At 41.6% G+C, this 19,305-nt stretch overlaps 2 protein-coding genes across 2 annotated transcripts in view; one reads left to right on the plus strand and one right to left on the minus strand.

The window, feature by feature from the left end:
- pik3r4 (phosphoinositide-3-kinase, regulatory subunit 4) overlaps positions 1–17,434 on the plus strand; it is a 67,120-nt gene extending 49,686 nt beyond the window's left edge. Inside the window, 10 exon segments of the mRNA XM_034173703.1 lie at positions 3,284–3,375; positions 3,672–3,894; positions 4,488–4,653; positions 8,041–8,205; positions 8,595–8,806; positions 8,878–9,009; positions 9,157–9,257; positions 9,876–9,964; positions 16,382–16,502; positions 16,580–17,434. Coding sequence (XP_034029594.1) covers positions 3,284–3,375; positions 3,672–3,894; positions 4,488–4,653; positions 8,041–8,205; positions 8,595–8,806; positions 8,878–9,009; positions 9,157–9,257; positions 9,876–9,964; positions 16,382–16,502; positions 16,580–16,750 — 1,472 coding nt within the window. The 3' untranslated portion in view covers positions 16,751–17,434.
- Positions 17,357–19,305, minus strand: part of col6a4a (collagen, type VI, alpha 4a) — a 144,253-nt gene continuing 142,304 nt past the window's right edge. The window contains exon 39 of the mRNA XM_034173480.1: positions 17,357–18,563. Coding sequence (XP_034029371.1) covers positions 18,388–18,563 — 176 coding nt within the window. The 3' untranslated portion in view covers positions 17,357–18,387. The remainder of the gene's footprint in view (positions 18,564–19,305) is intronic.

Genomic DNA, 19,305 nt, shown 5'->3' on the forward strand with positions numbered 1-19,305 from the left:
ATGCACCTTTCACTCATCGTTTCATTTAAAACCAACTAATTCCGGACAGTTTAGCGAAATTAACGGCAACTGTCATTTTTACAAAGTGAAAATATGATATTGCACATATTGTTAAAGCGGTGCACTAATTCCTGAAGTTTGAACGTTAAACACATGTGCCGAAAGGCATTACGGCAAAATTCTAATGATATGCTCGCATAACCCCCCCCCCGTCAAAATGCAGAGAACACTGCCATTGTAAATGGGAGTGTAAATAGTCCAACATATTTGTGAATCTCGAACACAGTTTTACACTCAGAATGTCTCAATATAAGTGGATCTCCAATCACACACATTATAAAAACCAGCACACAAGTTACAGTAACTTTAGGGGGTGTCAAAATTGGCATGCGTTTTTGTTTACATTCACCCCGTTGAGATATCCCATAATCCCTTGTGCACCAGAGAGTTTCTGCAGTCAAAATAACACTGAGAAACTACATGACAATTGCAAATGAACATTATACAACCAAAATGTAACTTTTATGCCTTTCATAACATTTTCAAGAGACTGCTCCATGAGACCCTGAAAACTCGCTGAAACTAATATTCCAAATATTCTGTGTCCGAATTTCAAACATTTTATGTATGTATGTATGTATATATATATATATATATATATATATATATATATATATATATATATATATATTACTCTGGAACAAACAGTGCTGTAAAGGACAATAAGCAGGATGTGTGTGAGGCAAAAGAAATAATGCCCCCACAACATGATGGAACCACCTCCAAATTTTACTGTAGGTAGCAAGTGTTTTTCTTGGAATGCTGTGTTCTTTTTCAGCCATGCATACCGCCCCTTGTTATGTCCATATAACTCAGTTTTAGTTTCTTCACTCCACAGCACCTTATTCCAAAATGAAGCTGGCTTGTCCCAATTTGCTTTAGCATACCTCAAGCAACTCTGTGGCGTGTACGCAGAAAAGGCTTCCTCTGCATTACAGCGTCATACCGCATCTCTTTGTGCAAAGTGTGCTGTATAGTTGAATGATGCAAAGAGACACTATCTGCAGCAAGATCATGTTGTAGGTCTTTGGAGCAGGTCTGTGGGTTGACTATGACTGTTCTCGTGATCCTTCACTTCAGCTTATCTGAGATTTTTCTTGGCCTGCCACTTCGGGCCTTAACTAGTACTGTGTCTGTGGTCTTCCATTTCCTCACTATGTTCCTCACAGTGGAACCTGACAGCTGAAATCTCTGAGATAGCTCTTTGTATCCTTCCCCTAAACCATGATGTTGAACAATCTTTGTTTTCAGGTCATTTGAGAGTTGTTTGGAGGCTCCCATGTTGCCACTCATTAGAAGAGATGCAAAGAGGGGAAGCGTTTGCAAATGGCCACCTGAAATACCCTTTCTCATGATTGGATTCACCTGTGTAAGGAGGTCAGGGGTCAGTGAGCTTACTAAGCCAATTTTGTGTTCCAATAATTTTATATATATATATATATATATATATATATATATATAAAAATCAATAAAATGACAATCGTGACCAAATTTATTCACCTGCCTAATTTTGTTTAAATAATTATTGCACACTTTTTGTAAATACTATAAACTTCATTTCACTTCTCAAATATCAGTGTGTTCATCTGCTATATGATATATTAAACTGAAGTTTCTGATCCAGACAACCAATGATTTATAAAGGAAAATCATGAAAATTATCAGGGGTGCCCAAACGTTTGCCTACAACTGTACAAAGAGTTTTATGTTGGGATGACATTAATGCTGTTGTTCATGTGCAGTGCAGCGGTTAAATTGCAGCCTGATCAGACAGTCTCAATGCAAACTCTCGGAAAGTTTTGCGGGATTTGAAACCTCAATACCACACACAAATTACATTCAGTCTATTTACACTCACATGCAGTAGATGGCAGTGTTTTCTGCATTTTCATGGGGTGGGGGGGAGTGATGAGAGCAAGCTTATTTGAATGTTCCCATAATGCCTTTCGGCAGGTGTCTGTTTAACACTCAAACCTTCAAATTTACTGCATTACTTTAAACTAAAACATATAACTGATATTTTCACTTTGTAAAAATGACAGAGGTGACGTTAATTTTGATAACTTGTCCAGAATTAGTTTGTTTAAAATTTTTAACTATAAGTCAAAACTGCCTTGCTGTGCATGTCTGCAAGACTGTATGGCTTTTCTCTCACCTTTTATCCCATCTCTTGTCACCAATTCTCTTTTGCTGAGAGAAGGTGGATCTTAGACCGAAGTGCTGGCTTGCTGTTGTTTGTGATTGCCTTTGAATTTATTCAGTCATATCAGTAGCAGCCAGTGTACTGGAGTCAATACTAAAAGTTATCAGTTTAGCTTTTAGCTGTGGCTTCCACTAAATTTTTTAGGGGTTTATCGGTTACGCTTTATAAAAGTTAACTTTTTATTTAGCAGATTAACTGTTATCAAAGCTAACTTTTTGGTTAGCTGTGCCCACCACTGCCACGGACTGTGGGCGGCTCATCAGAAAACAACAAACTACCAGCTCAGCTGTCTGATTTTTCAGTCTGGTGATCAGACTACTTCTTAGCAAACCACAACATCTGTTAACACGAGTGGGGTCTTAAATGTTTGGAGAAAACCAGTGGCTCTGCCCAGGTTTCCCCGTTGTCTGTGGAGGGTTCCTGGTGAACCACAGGCAGCTCTGTAGAAACGTTTAAGCTTTCTTGCCTTTGAGTTGCAGTGCTGTTGTACGTCCGTGACTAGATAATGTTAATTTCTTTTTCCAGCTGTTTTTCTCAGTTAGTGGAGAAAATTAATGTCAGCTGCTGCCCAAACAAAAAAAAGAGTCTGAAGGAATCTCCCTCTTAATCACTTTGTCTCCTGCACAGTTCCACTCTCAATGTAAGAGCTTTAAAGTGGTGTTTTGGTTCAAATGTCTTCAGTGTCACGTCACTGTGGCCGTTATCTCTCTTGATCGCCGTCATTATGACTAATTGTTACCAACTGGCATGAAATGATGCTGCTGCTACAAGCTAACACACCAACAGACGCGGCTGAAACATCACCGCCCTGCTGGAGCAAACGTTTAGCCTGACTCTTTTTGTGAGAGGCAAAGTGTTTAGATTTGAAAATTTTTTTTTTTTTTTTTGTGAAGTAATTGTAAACAGTCTCAGCATCTGGTTGGCAGATTGTGGGTCGTCAGCACTCAGACATCAAAGGTTTATTACTTCCAGCGTGAGAAACATCCAACATCCTGTTTTTGTGTTTGTGTTTTTCCACAGCGAGAAAACACACCAAGCAGGACTCCACCATGAACGAGGAATGGAAGAGCATGTTTGGATCCCAGGAGCCGCCGTCCGCTCAGAGCACTGCGGTAAATCACTACCGCCATCTTCAAACCCCCCAAAAAAGTTCTGGTTCTGAAACCGTTCTGTACATCGGTGCCGTTAAGCTGAACCAGGAAACACTTTCATGTACCTTCAAATGTCTTATTGTTTAGAATGGTTATGAATAAAGTTCCACACAGACCTGAAAGAAAGATGCATCTAGTGACGTGATGGGGGTGCAGGTGGAACACCTTCTGCTTAGCCACACCCACATCTCACATCTGTTTTTAATAATGCCAGTGGGTGGTTCAGAGGCCATCATGGGGACTGGATCTGTTTTCAGGTCACTGATGGACCAGTCAGTCAGATCAGGAAGAGCAGCGCAACACCCGCCATCTCTGTGCCACAGTCGGTCACCAGCGGCCCCGCCTACCAGCGACGTATGAACACTTGCAAGGCGGAGCTTCAGCAGCTGGTGCAGCAGAAGAGGGAGCAGTGCAGCGCCGAGCGCATGGCCAAGCAGATGATGGAGAGCGCTGAGTGGGAGAGCCGCCCTCCTCCGCCTGGTAATACTCCAGCCAACACACAGGGGGCAACACATCACCAAAACTCAAACTATGAACTGAAACATCAAACAAAAAACTGGCACATCCGGTGTCACCCACCGAAGGGTCCCCTCTAAAAATTGGTCACCCCTGCTTTCACTACGTATGTCATTTCTGAGCGTCAGCAGCGTTTCACTGATTATTGCCTTGTTTCTGCTTCAAACTGCCTTCAGTCATCATCTGTCTCAGTGACAAATATTTGAAGCTTTTGTACAACAATAATTTATACATAAATTCAGCATTATTTCATCATAGAAGATGAAGGAAGCGATCAGAGTGCCACAGCAGCACGTCGTGAGTGTGACTCTCTGAGTCTGAGTCTCTTCACCCAAAGCGTTCAGAGGCAATAATGTGATTATTAAACATCAGATAACAAAGTAAAACCTCTTAAATCATTCTAAAGGCAGTTTTAAGCAGAAATGAGGCAATCAGTGAATTGCTGCTGATGCTCCGAAATCACGTATGCGCAGTGAAGGCGGGGGAGACCGATTTTTACAGTGGACCGTTGACACTGGGATTTAAAAATAATGTTTGTTTTTTTTTGTCACTGTCAGGGTGGCACCCAAAGGGGCTGCTGGTCGCTCACCTCCACGAACACAAAGCCGCTGTGAACCGGATCCGCGTCTCAGACGAACACGCCATTTTTGCAACAGCGTCAAATGACGGCAGCATCAAAGTCTGGGACAGTCAGAAGATGGAGGGAAAGACCACGACCACCAGGTGGGCCGGCAAAACCACAACATCTCTTTATTTCTATTTTTAAATGTTTTTTATTTATTAACATTGTTTTTAGAAAATTACAACATAAATGTTAAAGTCGTATTTGTCCAGGATTCCTTTCCAAGTCCCGAAGCTCCGGCAGAAGCCAAAAAACTCAAACGTGTTATTGAAGGAAAAATCTGAGAAAAACATTTTCAGCAAATATTTTCTGTCAAATGCAGTAGTTTTGGTTAAAAACTAAAGCGGTTACATAGAAATAATAATTTTTTTTGTTGTTGTTTTATCTCAGTGGCTGAAGTCGGTTTAGTAAAAAAAAAGTTTATTTCATGAAACACTGTAACAGTTTTCAGCTGTTTTGTCCATTTTTCTTGTTTTAGTCAAGTTCACGATGTCATTTTGATGGATTTTTGTTTGTAAACTATGCATTTCTGTTAAACATCTTTGTGGTCACATACAGCCCAATCATTCTGACACCGTTGGATTATTTGGTCCTAAAAATGGTTATTTAACTGTCAAAATCTAAGATCTGGGTTATTTGGAAGCCAGATATTTGTTGTTGTTGTTGGTTAGTCATGAACATTTTTTACAGTAAAATCCAAGAGGCTGTCATATTGGTCTCGGGGCTAAGGGAAACACTGTTTTATCTGATTGTTTTACAAGAAGGTTTCCAAACATTAAAATCCAGACTTGGTGAACCCTTTTGTGAAAGTATCTTATGTTTGTGTTCATACAGACAAAATGAAAGATTTCTGACCAAATGTTAAGTCCTGAAGGGTTGGTCCACGCCAAACCACCCAATGAAAGAAACATTCTATACCCCATGAAAATCAAAATATATGTTGGTTTTGATCTCCAAACTTCAAATCTGATAATTTCAGATCAATCGGATGAAGGGTTTCCGAGATAGGGGCAGTTTGTTTGTGTTTGTTTTTTGTTTTGTGTAAAATGGTGTGGCTGCCAAATTTCAATTGGCCATAACACCTGGACCTATTGTCCAATCTGAATGAGCGAGGTGTCTTTTAAAAGGGGAGAACACCAGGGACCCAAACCTGGGTTGATGTTTTTTTTTTTTTTTTTTAAACCTACATTTTGACCTTGAAATTGTCACCCCGCGTCAGAGTACATCAGGCTACTGACCAGTGGGTATTGTACCCACAACATCTAAAAAGCTAAAAGTTGTTCTTTTGTTTTTATGCAGAAGTTCATAGAGCGTGATTTAGAAATGATTAGGTTTGATGTTTATTAGACCCCATTCCTACCAAGCTGCTCAAGGAAGCCCTACCATTATTTAATGCTTCAATCTTAAATATGATCAATCTATCTTTGTTGGCTATGTACCACAGGCTTTTAAGGTAGCAGTAATTAAACCATTACTTAAAAAGCCATCACTTGACCCAGCTATCTTAGCTAATTATAGGCCAATCTCCAACCTTCCTTTTCTCTCAAAAATTCTTGAAAGGGTAGTTGTAAAACAGCTAACTGATCATCTGCAGAGGAATGGTCTATTTGAAGAGTTTCAGTCAGGTTTTAGAATTCATCATAGTACAGAAACAGCATTAGTGAAGGTTACAAATGATCTTCTTATGGCCTCGGACAGTGGACTCATCTCTGTGCTTGTTCTGTTAGACCTCAGTGCTGCTTTTGATACTGTTGACCATAAAATTTTATTACAGAGATTAGAGCATGCCATAGGTATTAAAGGCACTGCGCTGCGGTGGTTTGAATCATATTTGTCTAATAGATTACAATTTGTTCATGTAAATGGGGAATCTTCTTCACAGACTAAGGTTAATTATGGAGTTCCACAAGGTTCTGTGCTAGGACCAATTTTATTCACTTTATCCATGCTTCCCTTAGGCAGTATTATTAGATGGTATTGCTTAAATTTTCATTGTTACGCAGATGATACCCAGCTTTATCTATCCATGAAGCCAGAGGACACACACCAATTAGCTAAACTGCAGGATTGTCTTACAGACATAAAGACATGGATGACCTCTAATTTCCTGCTTTTAAACTCAGATAAAACTGAAGTTATTGTACTTGGCCCCACAGATCTTAAAAACATGGTGTCTAACCAGATCCTTACTCTGGATGGCATTACCCTGACCTCTAGTAATACTGTGAGAAATCTTGGAGTCATTTTTGATCAGGATATGTCATTCAAAGCGCATATTAAACAAATATGTAGGACTGCTTTTTTGCATTTACGCAATATCTCTAAAATCAGAAAGGTCTTGTCTCAGAGTGATGCTGAAAAACTAATTCATGCATTTATTTCCTCTACGCTGGACTATTGTAATTAATTATTATCAGGTTGTCCTAAAAGTTCCCTAAAAAGCCTTCAGTTAATTCAAAATGCTGCAGCTAGAGTACTGACGGGGACTAGAAGGAGAGAGCATATCTCACCCATATTGGCCTCTCTTCATTGGCTTCCTGTTAATTCTAGAATAGAATTTAAAATTGTTCTTCTTACTTATAAGGTTTTGAATAATCAGGTCCCATCTTATCTTAGGGACCTCGTAGTACCATATCACCCCAATAGAGCGCTTCGCTCTCGGACTGCAGGCTTACTTGTGGTTCCTAGGGTTTGTAGGAGTAGAATGGGAGGCAGGGCCTTCAGCTTTCGGGCTCCTCTCCTGTGGAACCAGCTCCCAATTCAGATCAGGGAGACAGACACCCTCTCTACTTTTAAGATTAGGCTTAAAACTTTCCTTTTTGCTAAAGCTTATAGTTAGGGCAGGATCAGGTGACCCTGAACCATCCCTTAGTTATGCTGCTATAGACGTAGACTGCTGGGGGGTTCCCATGATGCACTGTTTCTTTCTCTTTTTGCTCTATATGCACCACTCTGCATTTAATCATCTCTGCTCCCCTCCACAGCATGTCTTTTTCCTGGTTCTCTCCCTCAGCCCCAACCAAGCATGAACCCAAGCATGAAACAAGCAGAAGACTGCCCCTCCCTGAGCCTGGTTCTGCTGGAGGTTTCTTCCTGTTAAAAGGGAGTTTTTCCTTCCCACTGTAGCCAAGTGCTTGCTCACAGGGGGTCGTTTTGACCGTTGGGGTTTTACATAATTATTGTATGGCTTTGCCTTACAATATAAAGCGCCTTGGGGCAACTGTTTGTTGTGATTTGGCGCTATATAAAAAATTGATTGATTGATTGATTGATGTTTGGAGGCCAAAACCAACATATAATCTGAATTTCATGAAAATCTGAGGAGGTACGGTTTAGCCCATCGGGTGACTTGGAATAACCCCGAAGCCAAACCGCTCCAGTTCCTTGCTGTTGTTTCAAACTGGGTGTAGAACATTTCTGAAAACAAGTTGCAAGTCTGTGGCTGTGGGGTCACGTGATGACTCATCGCCTCTCATTGACTTGTGCAGGTCAGTGCTGACGTACGCTCGTATCGGTGGCCATGTGAAGACGTTGACCTTCTGTCAGGGGTCACATTACTTGGCGGCGGCATCAGACAACGGATCCATCCAGCTCCTCGCTGTGGAAGCGAGCAAACCGCCAAAATCCCCCAGAGTTCACCCTTTCCAGTCCAGGTAACACCACCGTAGTCATCCTCCTAATTAGTTTTTTTTTAATCCACCCCCCCAATATGAAATATGGGTCATGTAGTGATCAGCATGTCTGTCTGTCTTTGCTTGTTAATGCAGTATGTTAAGAACCAGTTGACCAATGTCATTAATATTTATCATCAGGGTGTAGTTGGGTGACCCCCCCGGACACTCTGTTACTGATTTGTTGGGGGGGGCATATCATCTTGTTGTTGTTGACTGTGTGAGTAAAAGATATATTTGCTCACAGAAGTTTATTATTTGTTGTTTTTTGAATTCATGAACCCACATACCAAATCATAAAGAAAAACTTTACGCAGCGTAGCGCTGGCGAGCTCGTGTCTGAACGGTGTCTCGTGTACGGCTGTTCTCAGGTCTCTGAACCTTCAGGAGGACGGCTGTGTAGTTGACATCCACCATTTTAACTCCGGCGCCCAGTCGGTGCTGGCTTACGCCACCGTGAACGGTTCCCTGGTCGGTTGGGACGTTCGCTCCAGCTCCAACGCCTGGATGCTTCGCCACGACCTCCGGCTCGGACTCATCACCTCGTTCAGTGTGGACATGCACCAGTGCTGGCTCTGTCTGGGTCTGTTAGCATCGCCGCCAACAGCGCGCCATTTGCCCACTTCACGTTCTCACCTTCTGTTCCCTCATCAGGGACGAGCAGCGGCACCATGGCCTGCTGGGATATGCGGTTCCAGCTTCCCATCTCAAACCACTCCCATCCCGCCCGGGCACGGATCAGACGGCTCCTCATGCACCCGGTCTACCAGTCCTCCGTCATCGCTGGTGAGTGAAGGAATTTTGACAAAGCTGCTGCAAAACGAACAGTTTAAAAAAAACCAAAGGGATTTTGGTTTTCATGTTTCTGTTCCTACATGTTGAGTAAATGGTAAATAACGGCGCTTCCACGTACATGTTCTTGTTGTTTCGCAGCTGTCCAGGGGAATAACGAAGTGTCGATGTGGGACATGGAGACCGGAGATCGTAAGTTCACCTTGTGGGCGAGTTCAACGCCGCCGCTCTCTGAGATGCAGGTACGTGTGCTGCGTCGTGTCATAGAACAAACGCAGACACACAAAGGTATTTAATATTCAAAGGGGGGTGTCTGCACTCTGATTGGCTGATGATTACATACCTGTGGCTCCATAAGGGAGTAAAATAATTTAGTTCTTCTGTCTCACTTGTTTCCATTTTGATATGATGAAGACAAATTGATTCTCAGTCAGAAAATCTGTGCAGGTTTTTTTTTTAATGTTCCTTCATTCATTCATTTTCTACACCTTCTTGCTCCAATCGAGGGGGGCTGGAGCCTATCCCAGCAGTCACAGGGCCTGAGGTGGGGTTCACCCTGGACAGGACGCCAGTCTGTCCTCTTCTGTTTTTTTATACAGCTGGTTAATTTCACTGATGATAAACTTTTGTACTTGAGCTGCATCATTAATTATGTCTTCAGCTGGATGTTTGATCCATGTGAGCGACTGCGTCGTCACTTCTGTTTGCTCAAAGGCAGCAGAGAAGTTTAACCTACAGCTGACCCTCTGGGTGTCAAAAATGTCTGTGATTACAGTCGCACGTGTGTGTGTGTGTGTGTGTGTGTGTGTGTGTGTGTGTGTGTGTGTGTGTGTGTGTGTGTGTGTGTGTGTGTTTTCCAGCCATCTCCTCACAGCGTGCACGGAATCTACTGCAGCCCTGCTGATGGAAACCCGCTGCTGCTGACCGCCGGCTCTGACATGAGGATCAGGTGTGAACCGCGCACACATCCACCCGACCTCACGGTCACCTCTGTATGACCTCACCATAACGCAAAACATCTGTGGCTGACCCTGTGCCTCACAATGCACTTTGCTGGCTATGTCAGAAATATCACTATAAAATAATATCACGATATTACCGTTGTTTTAAGACCATTTTATGGCATTGATATAATGATAATACAGCATAAAACTACAAGTACACCCTTTAAAAGAGCAATGGACGCTTAATTCTCAAAAATATTCAACTCTGGAATTAAAAAGTGAAAAAATATCCTAAATCAGTGATTCATATTTCCAGATGGTGGTTTGGACTAATGGCCCCTCAGTACCTGAAGTAATGGGCCATGGAACTAGATTGAGAGAACAGTTGAAGGCCTTTGCAGGTGTTTGAAGTTAATTAGCTGATTAGTGTGTGTCACCAGGTGTCTTCAATATTCAACCTTTTTGATTTGATTTGATTTGATCGTTTATTTAGTCCTCATGGGGGCAATTCAGGTGCAGTCAACAGTAAAAATTGCATTCATAAAACCACATCATACAAGTTCATAAAAACACAGCAGAATAAATATACAAAACAAAAACCAAGAAAAATAAGGTGCAAGTCAGTGTAGACTTAAGTACAACAGTGAGTCCTTAGGTGTTATTTAGGAGAGCAATGGCTGTGGGAATAAAAGAGTTTTTTAGTCTGTTGGTTCTGCATCTGGGCATTACCAGGCGTCTGCCCGAGGGCAGAAACTTAAATTGTGGGTGCAGAGGGTGTGTCGAATCTGCCATAATTTTCTTGGCTTTTGACACAATCCTTGTTTTTAAAAAGGTCCATGATGTCTGTGCACTGAGTTCCCATAATTTTACCACATTCCTTGACAATATTATAAAGACGGTTGCGATTCTTAAGGTTCAATAAGTTGAGCCAACACAGGAAGGAAAAGGTTAACACAGACTCCACAAAGCAACTGTAGAACATTTTCATGAAGACACCATCTACGTTGTAATTCCTAAAGTACCCTTCCCCGGATACCATCAGGCCCTGAACTTGTCCTTTCCTTAACACTTTTAAGGTGCTTAAGGACCACACCTCTGTCAATGGATAAGTTAATATTACTGGGCTCATCTTTCTGAAGGACACACATTTTATGATTAAAATTCAGGACATTAAATCGATTATAAAAGTATTCAAGTAATTTGCAAAGACCACATCTGAAGGAAACAAGTTAGTGCTCAGAACACCCGAGCTTGATTTTGATTCCATTCCTAACATAGATTTCATTCCCTTCCAAGATGAATGTAGATTTCCAGAAGTAAAAAGGCTTTGCACTTTGTTCTTGTACCTTTTCACAATATTCTAATTTTCTGAGATACTAAATTTTGGGTTTTCATTAGTTGTCAGTTATAATCATCAAAATTAAAAGAAATAAACATTTGAAATATAACAGTGTGTGTAATGAATGATTATTATATACAAGTTTCACTTTTTGAATGGAATTACTGAAATAAATCAACTTTTTCATGATATTCTAATTATATGACCAGCACCTGTACAGCCTCTGAACTGAAGGTATTTCTAAAAGTCTTTTTTTTTTTTTTTTTTTTTTTACTTTGTATTTGACTGTCATCTGGTCAAATAACATAAAAATGATCTTTAAAATCACGCTCAACAAAAGTAATTCCAACTGTTTTTTTTAGCCCACTTTCAGTAATTTATTTTACTGGAGGTGATTTCTTTAAAAACCCACCACCTGGTTCCACACCCTCCAGGTGGCTCCGACAGATTCTACCAATTGATTCTTAAATGGGATTTCTCACCATGTTTGCAAGATAAAAGCTGATATTGGGAAAGGTTCAGCAAGTTCCTTTTCAATCATGACCCATCCTGGAGCTTGATCTGCTGAATAAACGTGTAGATCTACCAGCCCATTCTGGGTTCAGTCAGACCCCATCCTCATTAGCAGCACATAACGTTTATTTGGCTACAAAGAGACCTTTTGGCTGCCCATAGAAAAGTACTTTATGGCACCAGTGAATCTTTTAATGGGGGGGTAACCACTATATGATGTAATTTAGTTGACGAATCGTCACTTTTAAAATATTTATTTTACTCAACAAAGGAAAGCCTTATTTTTGGTAAAGTGGTCCCATTTTGTGTATAATGGAGAGATTTTCTGTCATTATGTTTTTAATCACGGGAGATCTACAACCCCAGTTCCAACGAAGTTGGGACGTTGTGTAAAATGTAAATAAAAACAGAATACAGTGATTTGCAAATCCTCTTCAATCTATATTCAATTGAACACACCAGAAAGACAAGATATTTAAGACAAGATATTGTTTTTGTGCAAATATTTGCTCATTTTGAAATGGATGCCTGCAACACGTTTCCAAAAAGCTGGGACAGTGGTATGTTTCCCACTGTGTTACATCACCTTTCCTTCTAACAACACTCAATAAGCGTTTGGGAACTGAGGACACAAATTGTTGAAGCTTTGTAGGTGGAATTCTTTCCCATTCTTGCTTGATGTATGACTTCAGTTGTTCAACAGTCTGGGGTCTCCGTTGTTGTATTTTGTACTACATAATGTGCCACACATTTTCAATGGGCGACAGGTCTGGACTGCAGGCAGGCCAGTCTAGTACCCGCACTCTTTTACTATGAAACCACGCTGTTGTAACACATGCAGAATGTGGCTTGGCATTGTCTTGCTGAAATAAGCAGGGATGTCCCTGAAAAAGACATTGCTTGGATGGCAGCATGTGTTGCTCCAAAACCTGGATGTACCTTTCAGCATTGATGGTGCCATCACAGATGTGTAAGTTGTCCATGCCATGGGCACTAACACACCCCCATACCATCACAGATGCTGGCTTTTGAACTTTGAGCTGGTAACAATCTGGATGGTCTTTTTCCTCTTTTGTCCAGAGGAAACGACGTCCATGATTTCCAAAAACAATTTGAAATGTGGACTCATCAGACCACAGCACACTTTTCCACTTTGTGTCTGCCCATTTCAAATGAGCTCGGGCCCAGAGAAGGCGGCGGTGTTTCTGGATGTTGTTGATGTTTGGCTTTCCCTTTGCATGGTAGAGTTTTGACTTGCACTTGTAGATGTAGCGACGAACTGTGTTAACTGACAATGGTTTTCTGAAGTGTTCCCGAGCCCATGTGGTAAGATCCTTTACACAATGTCGGTTTTTAATGCAGTACCACCTGAGGGATCGAAGGTCACGGGCATTCAATGTTAGTTTTCAGTCTTGCCGCTTAAGCCTGGTTCACACGACAGGATTTTAAAATTATCTTTAGGTTTCCAAAACCTGAGACCACACACGTGAAGACAAAAAAAATCATAGCTCTAACCGGTTTGGTCGTACAGTGTGTGGTGTTCAGCCACATGGTAAGGACAACAACACCACACACGAACAGATTTCACACACAAACATTCCCAGTTCAGACAGGAAATCTCGCAAAATCTCTCGAGATTAAACGTGACTTCATAGTAAACAAATGGAGATACTTTGTGGACTATTTAAAACAGAGGGAAAAAAAACAATACAAAAGAAAAAGAAAAGGTGTTCTTTAAAGGAGTGGAGACAGCGCGACCACCGGACTTTCTGGTATGTCAGCTCCGTGCTTCTGTCACCTCACTTTCTGATTTTTGCACATCACATTCAGCAGGGTGCGTGCTCGTTTTGATCGGAGGACGCAACACACGCTGCGATATCGGGCCAAAAAAATCCAACATATTGAATATCCCTGATTTGCGATCGGAGCGCTCCTGGTGTCCTTCTGAGCAAATCAGAGCACTCTGAACACACCACACACAGCAGGAATATCTGATAAGATTATCTTTAGTGTCATCACGATTGTCAGGGCGTCCTTAAGATTGTCAGAAGGGGAAGATCGGGTCCGATATTGGCCTAATTATCCTGCCGTGTGAACCAGGCCTTAGGTGTAGAAAGTTCTCCAGATTCTCTGAATTTTCTGATTATATTATGGACTGTAGATGATGCAATCCCTAAATTCCTTGCAATTGAATCTTGAGAAACATTGTTCTTAAACTGTTGGACTATTTTTTCACACAGTTGTTCACAAAGTGCTGATCCTCGCCCCATCTTTGCTTGTGAATGGCTGAGCCTTTTGAGGATGCTCCTTATATACCCAATTATGACACTCACCTGTTTCCAATTAACGTGTTCACCTGTGGAATGTTACAAACAGGTGTTCTTTGAGCATTCATGAACTTTCCCAGTCTTTTGTTGTCCCGTCCCAGCTTTTTTAAAATGTGTTGGTATCCATTTCAAACTGAGCAAATATTTGCACAAAAACAATAACGTTTATCAGTTTGAACATTAAATATCTTGTCTTTGTGGTGTATTCAGTTGAATATAGGTTGAAGAGGATTTGCAAATCATTGTATTCTGTTTTTATTTACATTTCACATAATGTCTCAACTTCATTGGAACTGGGGTTGTATGAGATGTTTGATATTATAGTTTCAGATGGTTTTGTAATTTGCCAATTCTATTCTATATTTGACTGTTTTGCAGGGAAGCCAACAGACCTAGATTAGTAAGATGTACAGCTGCACAAGCGTTGAGACTGATTCTTGATGCCCAGAGTGAGGATGAAAATAGCTCGTGATTGTCACAATGGATTACTGATGGGTTCATTGGGATTTGTTTTGGCGTATTTGCTAGTCACCTGTTCTTCTATATTTGATGCTGTAATTTTCCTACCATATTAAGCCCTGGTCCCACCGAATAATGAAGGATGAATAATGAGCTACGTAGCAAATTTTTTTTTTTTTTTGTATGAGTCCAGTTATTCGACAATCGTGGGAGAGTAGTGGCTCTGAGAGACTCTTTGGGGCAGAATATTCGGCTAATGAGGCTCATTTCTGAGCGTGGCACTAACTTCTAGAAGTTCAAAATTTACCAACAACAGCGTGGGCAGTTTGTGTACGAGGTATGACGAGGACAAACAAGGATTTTAGAGGCATGTTTGTGGTGAAGACGAGGCTGTTAAAAACCCATTATCCGAGCACCTGGCAGCTACGAGGACAGGACAGGCTATTTTGGCTCCGCCCTCTTGTGATCTACAATCCCACCTGCTTTGTGCACCAGACACTGTATATAAAACAATTATTTTGTAATTATTTATTATTTTGCATTCTGTCAGAGTTTGGATGTTGAAAACACCTCTGATCGCTTCTGGAATCGCAGAGGATGTTTGGAGCTTTTTTTCCTCTCTCTGTCTCGTGCCCTGAGGTGAACGTATTTGGAACAGCTTAGGTCATTATTTGTAATGTTTTTATTGTAATAGCTTGTTAAAACAGTTTCTTGTTCATTCCTTCTTATAAGCAGCTGTATAAGTATGATATGTTCATGATGAGGTGCACTCTGAACACGCTGACGCAATGACTCATGCTCAAGACAAGCATTACGCAGAATGCCAGCACACACAAAAAGAGCGATTTTTTGCAGACATTAACGGATGAACACAAAGTTAAAAGTTGGATCACGGTGACTGTAAGCCATGGAAGGAATAAAACCAGCAAGAAGAAGCGCAGAGGTGGCGGTCCAGGAACCTGTGTTTCGGTTCTAGCTGGTCTGGTGCATTTAATGACTCTGGAACACAGATGAACAGCAGCCTGGTGCATGGTGCACCAGGTTGCTGCAGGCTTACTGGAGCGTCTATTTTTGGACTGTGTTTAAAAAACTTGAATGGATGCTGTGAATTGAAAACCCACACTTTAAAGGGACCAAGTGTGGGAGGGCTGGAGGTTTGGACCAAACGCCGCATTATCATGGTGTTACATGGATCATATGTGGTGACATGAACCACTTGAGGCTGGATGGGGCTCAAATGACAGGTCGGTAGTGGCTCACTAGAGGCTGATACCTGCCACACGTGAGGTACAGAGAGGCACATAGAAGCGCATTAGTAGCAGATACGTGATGGCTTAAAACATGGATCATTCTTCAAATAGTCGCTGACACACCCACGCGTGGCTCATTATTCATGGCTCATTATTCGGTGGGACCGAGGCTTTAGTCACTAAAATAGCTTGGTCGCTTGAGGGTCGCTCCCTCAGCCCCAACCAGTCCCAGCAGAAGACTGCCCCTCCCTGAGCCTGGTTCTGCTGGAGGTTTCTTCCTGTTAAAAGGGAGTTTTTCCTTCCCACTGTAGCCAAGTGCTTGCTCACAGGGGGTCGTTTTGACCGTTGGGGTTTTACATAATTATTGTATGGCCTTGCCTTACAATATAAAGCGCCTTGGGGCAACTGTTTGTTGTGATTTGGCGCTATATAAAAAAATTGATTGATTGATTAATAAAAAAGAAAACACACCAGCACCACCTACAGCTCAGCGATGGGGAGTGTTACATTCTGAGAGGTGTTTGTGGGTTTTAGGTTTTGGGACCTGGCGTATCCAGAGAGGTCGTACATCGTTGCAGGAGGAGCCAACGACTCGCTGCACTGCCCGTCGGTCCTCTACAGCAACAAGATCATCGAAGGCACTGAAGTGGTTCAGGTACGCACGCTGCACACACACTATGAATGCTGGGAAAGCCTTACAGACGTCACAGTAAACACTAAAACCCAATGCAGGAGATCCACAGCAAACAGAAGAGCGGCGTGGCTGAGGACTCGCCTCGCCGCGGCCCGGAGTGCCTCCCTGTGGGACACCATGACATCATCACTGACATCGCCACCTTCCAGACGACGCAGGGCTTCATCATCACCTCCTCCAGAGACGGGATCGTCAAAGTGTGGAAGTGAGGAGGCAGAGGGCGCTCTTCCTGCCCCTCACGTTTACGTACGTTTTGTTGGACTGTCACGAACACATCACGTCCTTCCGCCGTCTGCTGACAAGTTGCAACTCGTCACATTTGTCCAAAATTAACCTCCAGTGCCACAAAACGACAGTTTGCTCGTATTGTCTGAGAACTTGATTTTCTTTTCTTTTTTTACATCGTTACTCAGATTGTCGGCTGCAACAATTCTGCTTTCAGGTGACGCTTCACTGTTGCCACCAGAGGAGGTGCTGCAGTCTGAGCACATGATGCATCTGCAGGGGAACCTGAACCGTACAGCGGTTAAACCTGTGGCCTGGGGGCCAAATAGGCCTGTGAGTCTGCAGTTTACAGTCCAGCTTAAGTTCACTCTGTATGATTTTATTTCTGTAAATACTGAAGCAGAAACCTCAGAGTTTCCTGTTTTACAGATGACTTTCTGTCCTGCAAATGTATCTTCAAGGATTTATTTTTTCTTTGTAGACTTCCAAAAAGTCCAGTTGATGTATATAACTCATTTAAAGCTTTCAAAGCTCCGCAGCAAACAGAATAAAGACAGTGAGCAGGATTTTCTGTAATTATTTATTTTTTGAAGCACCATTGGACCCAGATCGATCCACACGAGTCCGTTTAAGTTCTGTTCATCTGAAACATTAGCACACAAACAAACCTGTTTCACAGATATGACGTCCCGTAAAAATGAATCAAACTATTTTATTATGTGAATGTTTGTTTTAAACTGAGGTTAAATATGAAAAATTATGTTTGTGGGTTTTTATAAAATTGATTTGTCTTAATTACAACATCAGTAACTAATTGATCAGTTCCACTAGTGACTGATCTCAGAACTGAAGAAAATAAAAATTAAACTCTGGGGCTTTTTTTTTTTTTTTTTTTAAAGAAAAGATTTTTTTAAATTACAAGTTGGAAAAGTTTTTCTTCAAACTTTCTCACAGCTGTTGGCAGAAAACAAGAAATCCAACATCACAACTGTTATTGCAGCTGTCAATGAGGAGTGGAGCTGTTGCCATGACAGCGTCCTTCAATCCGTGTAATTAACTGAAAGTTATTTTATCATGTGCTTTTATCTTACTAAAACTAATGGACTGCAGTCGGAGGAATTCTCTCGTTCAGACGGTGCTTTGGGCTCACGTTCAGATTAATGGAGATAAAACTCAATTACAGAAATGTCATTTCTGATCACATCAAGTTATTGATTTGGAGTCTTCATAAAGCTATGTGTAGCTCCTTCACCTGTCTGCCCCCCCCCAAAAGCACCTGATATAAACAGAGAGTCACCTGATGGAAACGTTAGACAGTTAGAAGCTGGAGACATCCAACAGTTAAAACTTGTCAAACATCTGAAATGGTTAAAAAAAAAAAAAAAAGTGGCCTTTAAGGTATTTGCAGAAACATGTATGTTTGATGATGTCCAAAGCGCCCCCTGGTGACCAACAGTGTGAAACTGAAGGTGTTTTTAGTTGAAAGTTGTCAGCAGTTGAAGCTTTTTAAAAAAGGTGTGAGATCACAGTAGCTTGTTCCCTCAAACGTGCATGTTTTCTGTTACGTATTTGGTGCAGAGCGGCGTTGAGTTTTATTCCCGGATCTGCTCCCTCCTGGTCCTCATCGGTTCTTCATCAGACACAGGTTCTCGCACTCCTCCTGTGTCTCAAAGCGGTTTCCATTTCCACCACAGCCGCCGTACCAGAAGCGAGAACATTCGCTCTTCTCTGTGTCAAAGAACCACTTCATGGTGTAGTTTTGACACCCGCCGGTGTCCTGGCTCAGGAAACAGGCTTCTGGTTGGACACACAGACAGTCTTAGGATGAACACATAATTTACTATACACACCACGCAAGCAACACTAATACCAAGATAACCTTCAAGGCATCCTCAAGCTCAGTGGAGGACCTTCCAGTTCTAGAGTTCTAGACCTTGTTGCATTAGCGTTGTTACATCCTGCTGCACTGGATGTGTCCAAAATCAGATCGGTGTGATTTACGGTCATCAGTAAAACTAAACAACCAGCCAAAAAAATCTGGAAAACAAATCTAACTGTTTGGGTTCGTGATGGATGATTATCTGAAAGCACCAGTGGCCACCCGTTGGCGACGCTCACTAACTGGACAATAAAAAGTCTGCATGCATGTTTCTAATGACTTTAGTGAGAGTGATCACAGCCTCATCATAGTGCAGAGGTCTTCAACTACTTCCAGAAAGTTCACACATAAATGCGTAGTGAACATTGCACATTCTGTTCCGAATGGAAAAAAAAATCTTTCAAACTTATTATTTTACAGAAAGTGAAGAAAAGGGAATATTAGACGGTTCAAAAGAATTCATTCCAGACATTGTTCAGAAGAACTGTGTCCTTTGATTTAAAAAGTTGGTTGGAGATGAGAAAACATGAAGTACAGAAAACGAGAGACTGTTCGGATAAAATTATGTCAAATGCTTTAAAATGACAACAAAACCAGAAAGACATAAAAGAAAACAGAAAACCACCATTCAGACAGATCGAAGAACAGACAGAAAGACAG

The sequence above is a fragment of the Thalassophryne amazonica genome, chromosome 7 (genome assembly GCF_902500255.1).
Source record: "Thalassophryne amazonica chromosome 7, fThaAma1.1, whole genome shotgun sequence".
In the NCBI taxonomy this organism is placed as follows: domain Eukaryota; kingdom Metazoa; phylum Chordata; class Actinopteri; order Batrachoidiformes; family Batrachoididae; genus Thalassophryne; species Thalassophryne amazonica.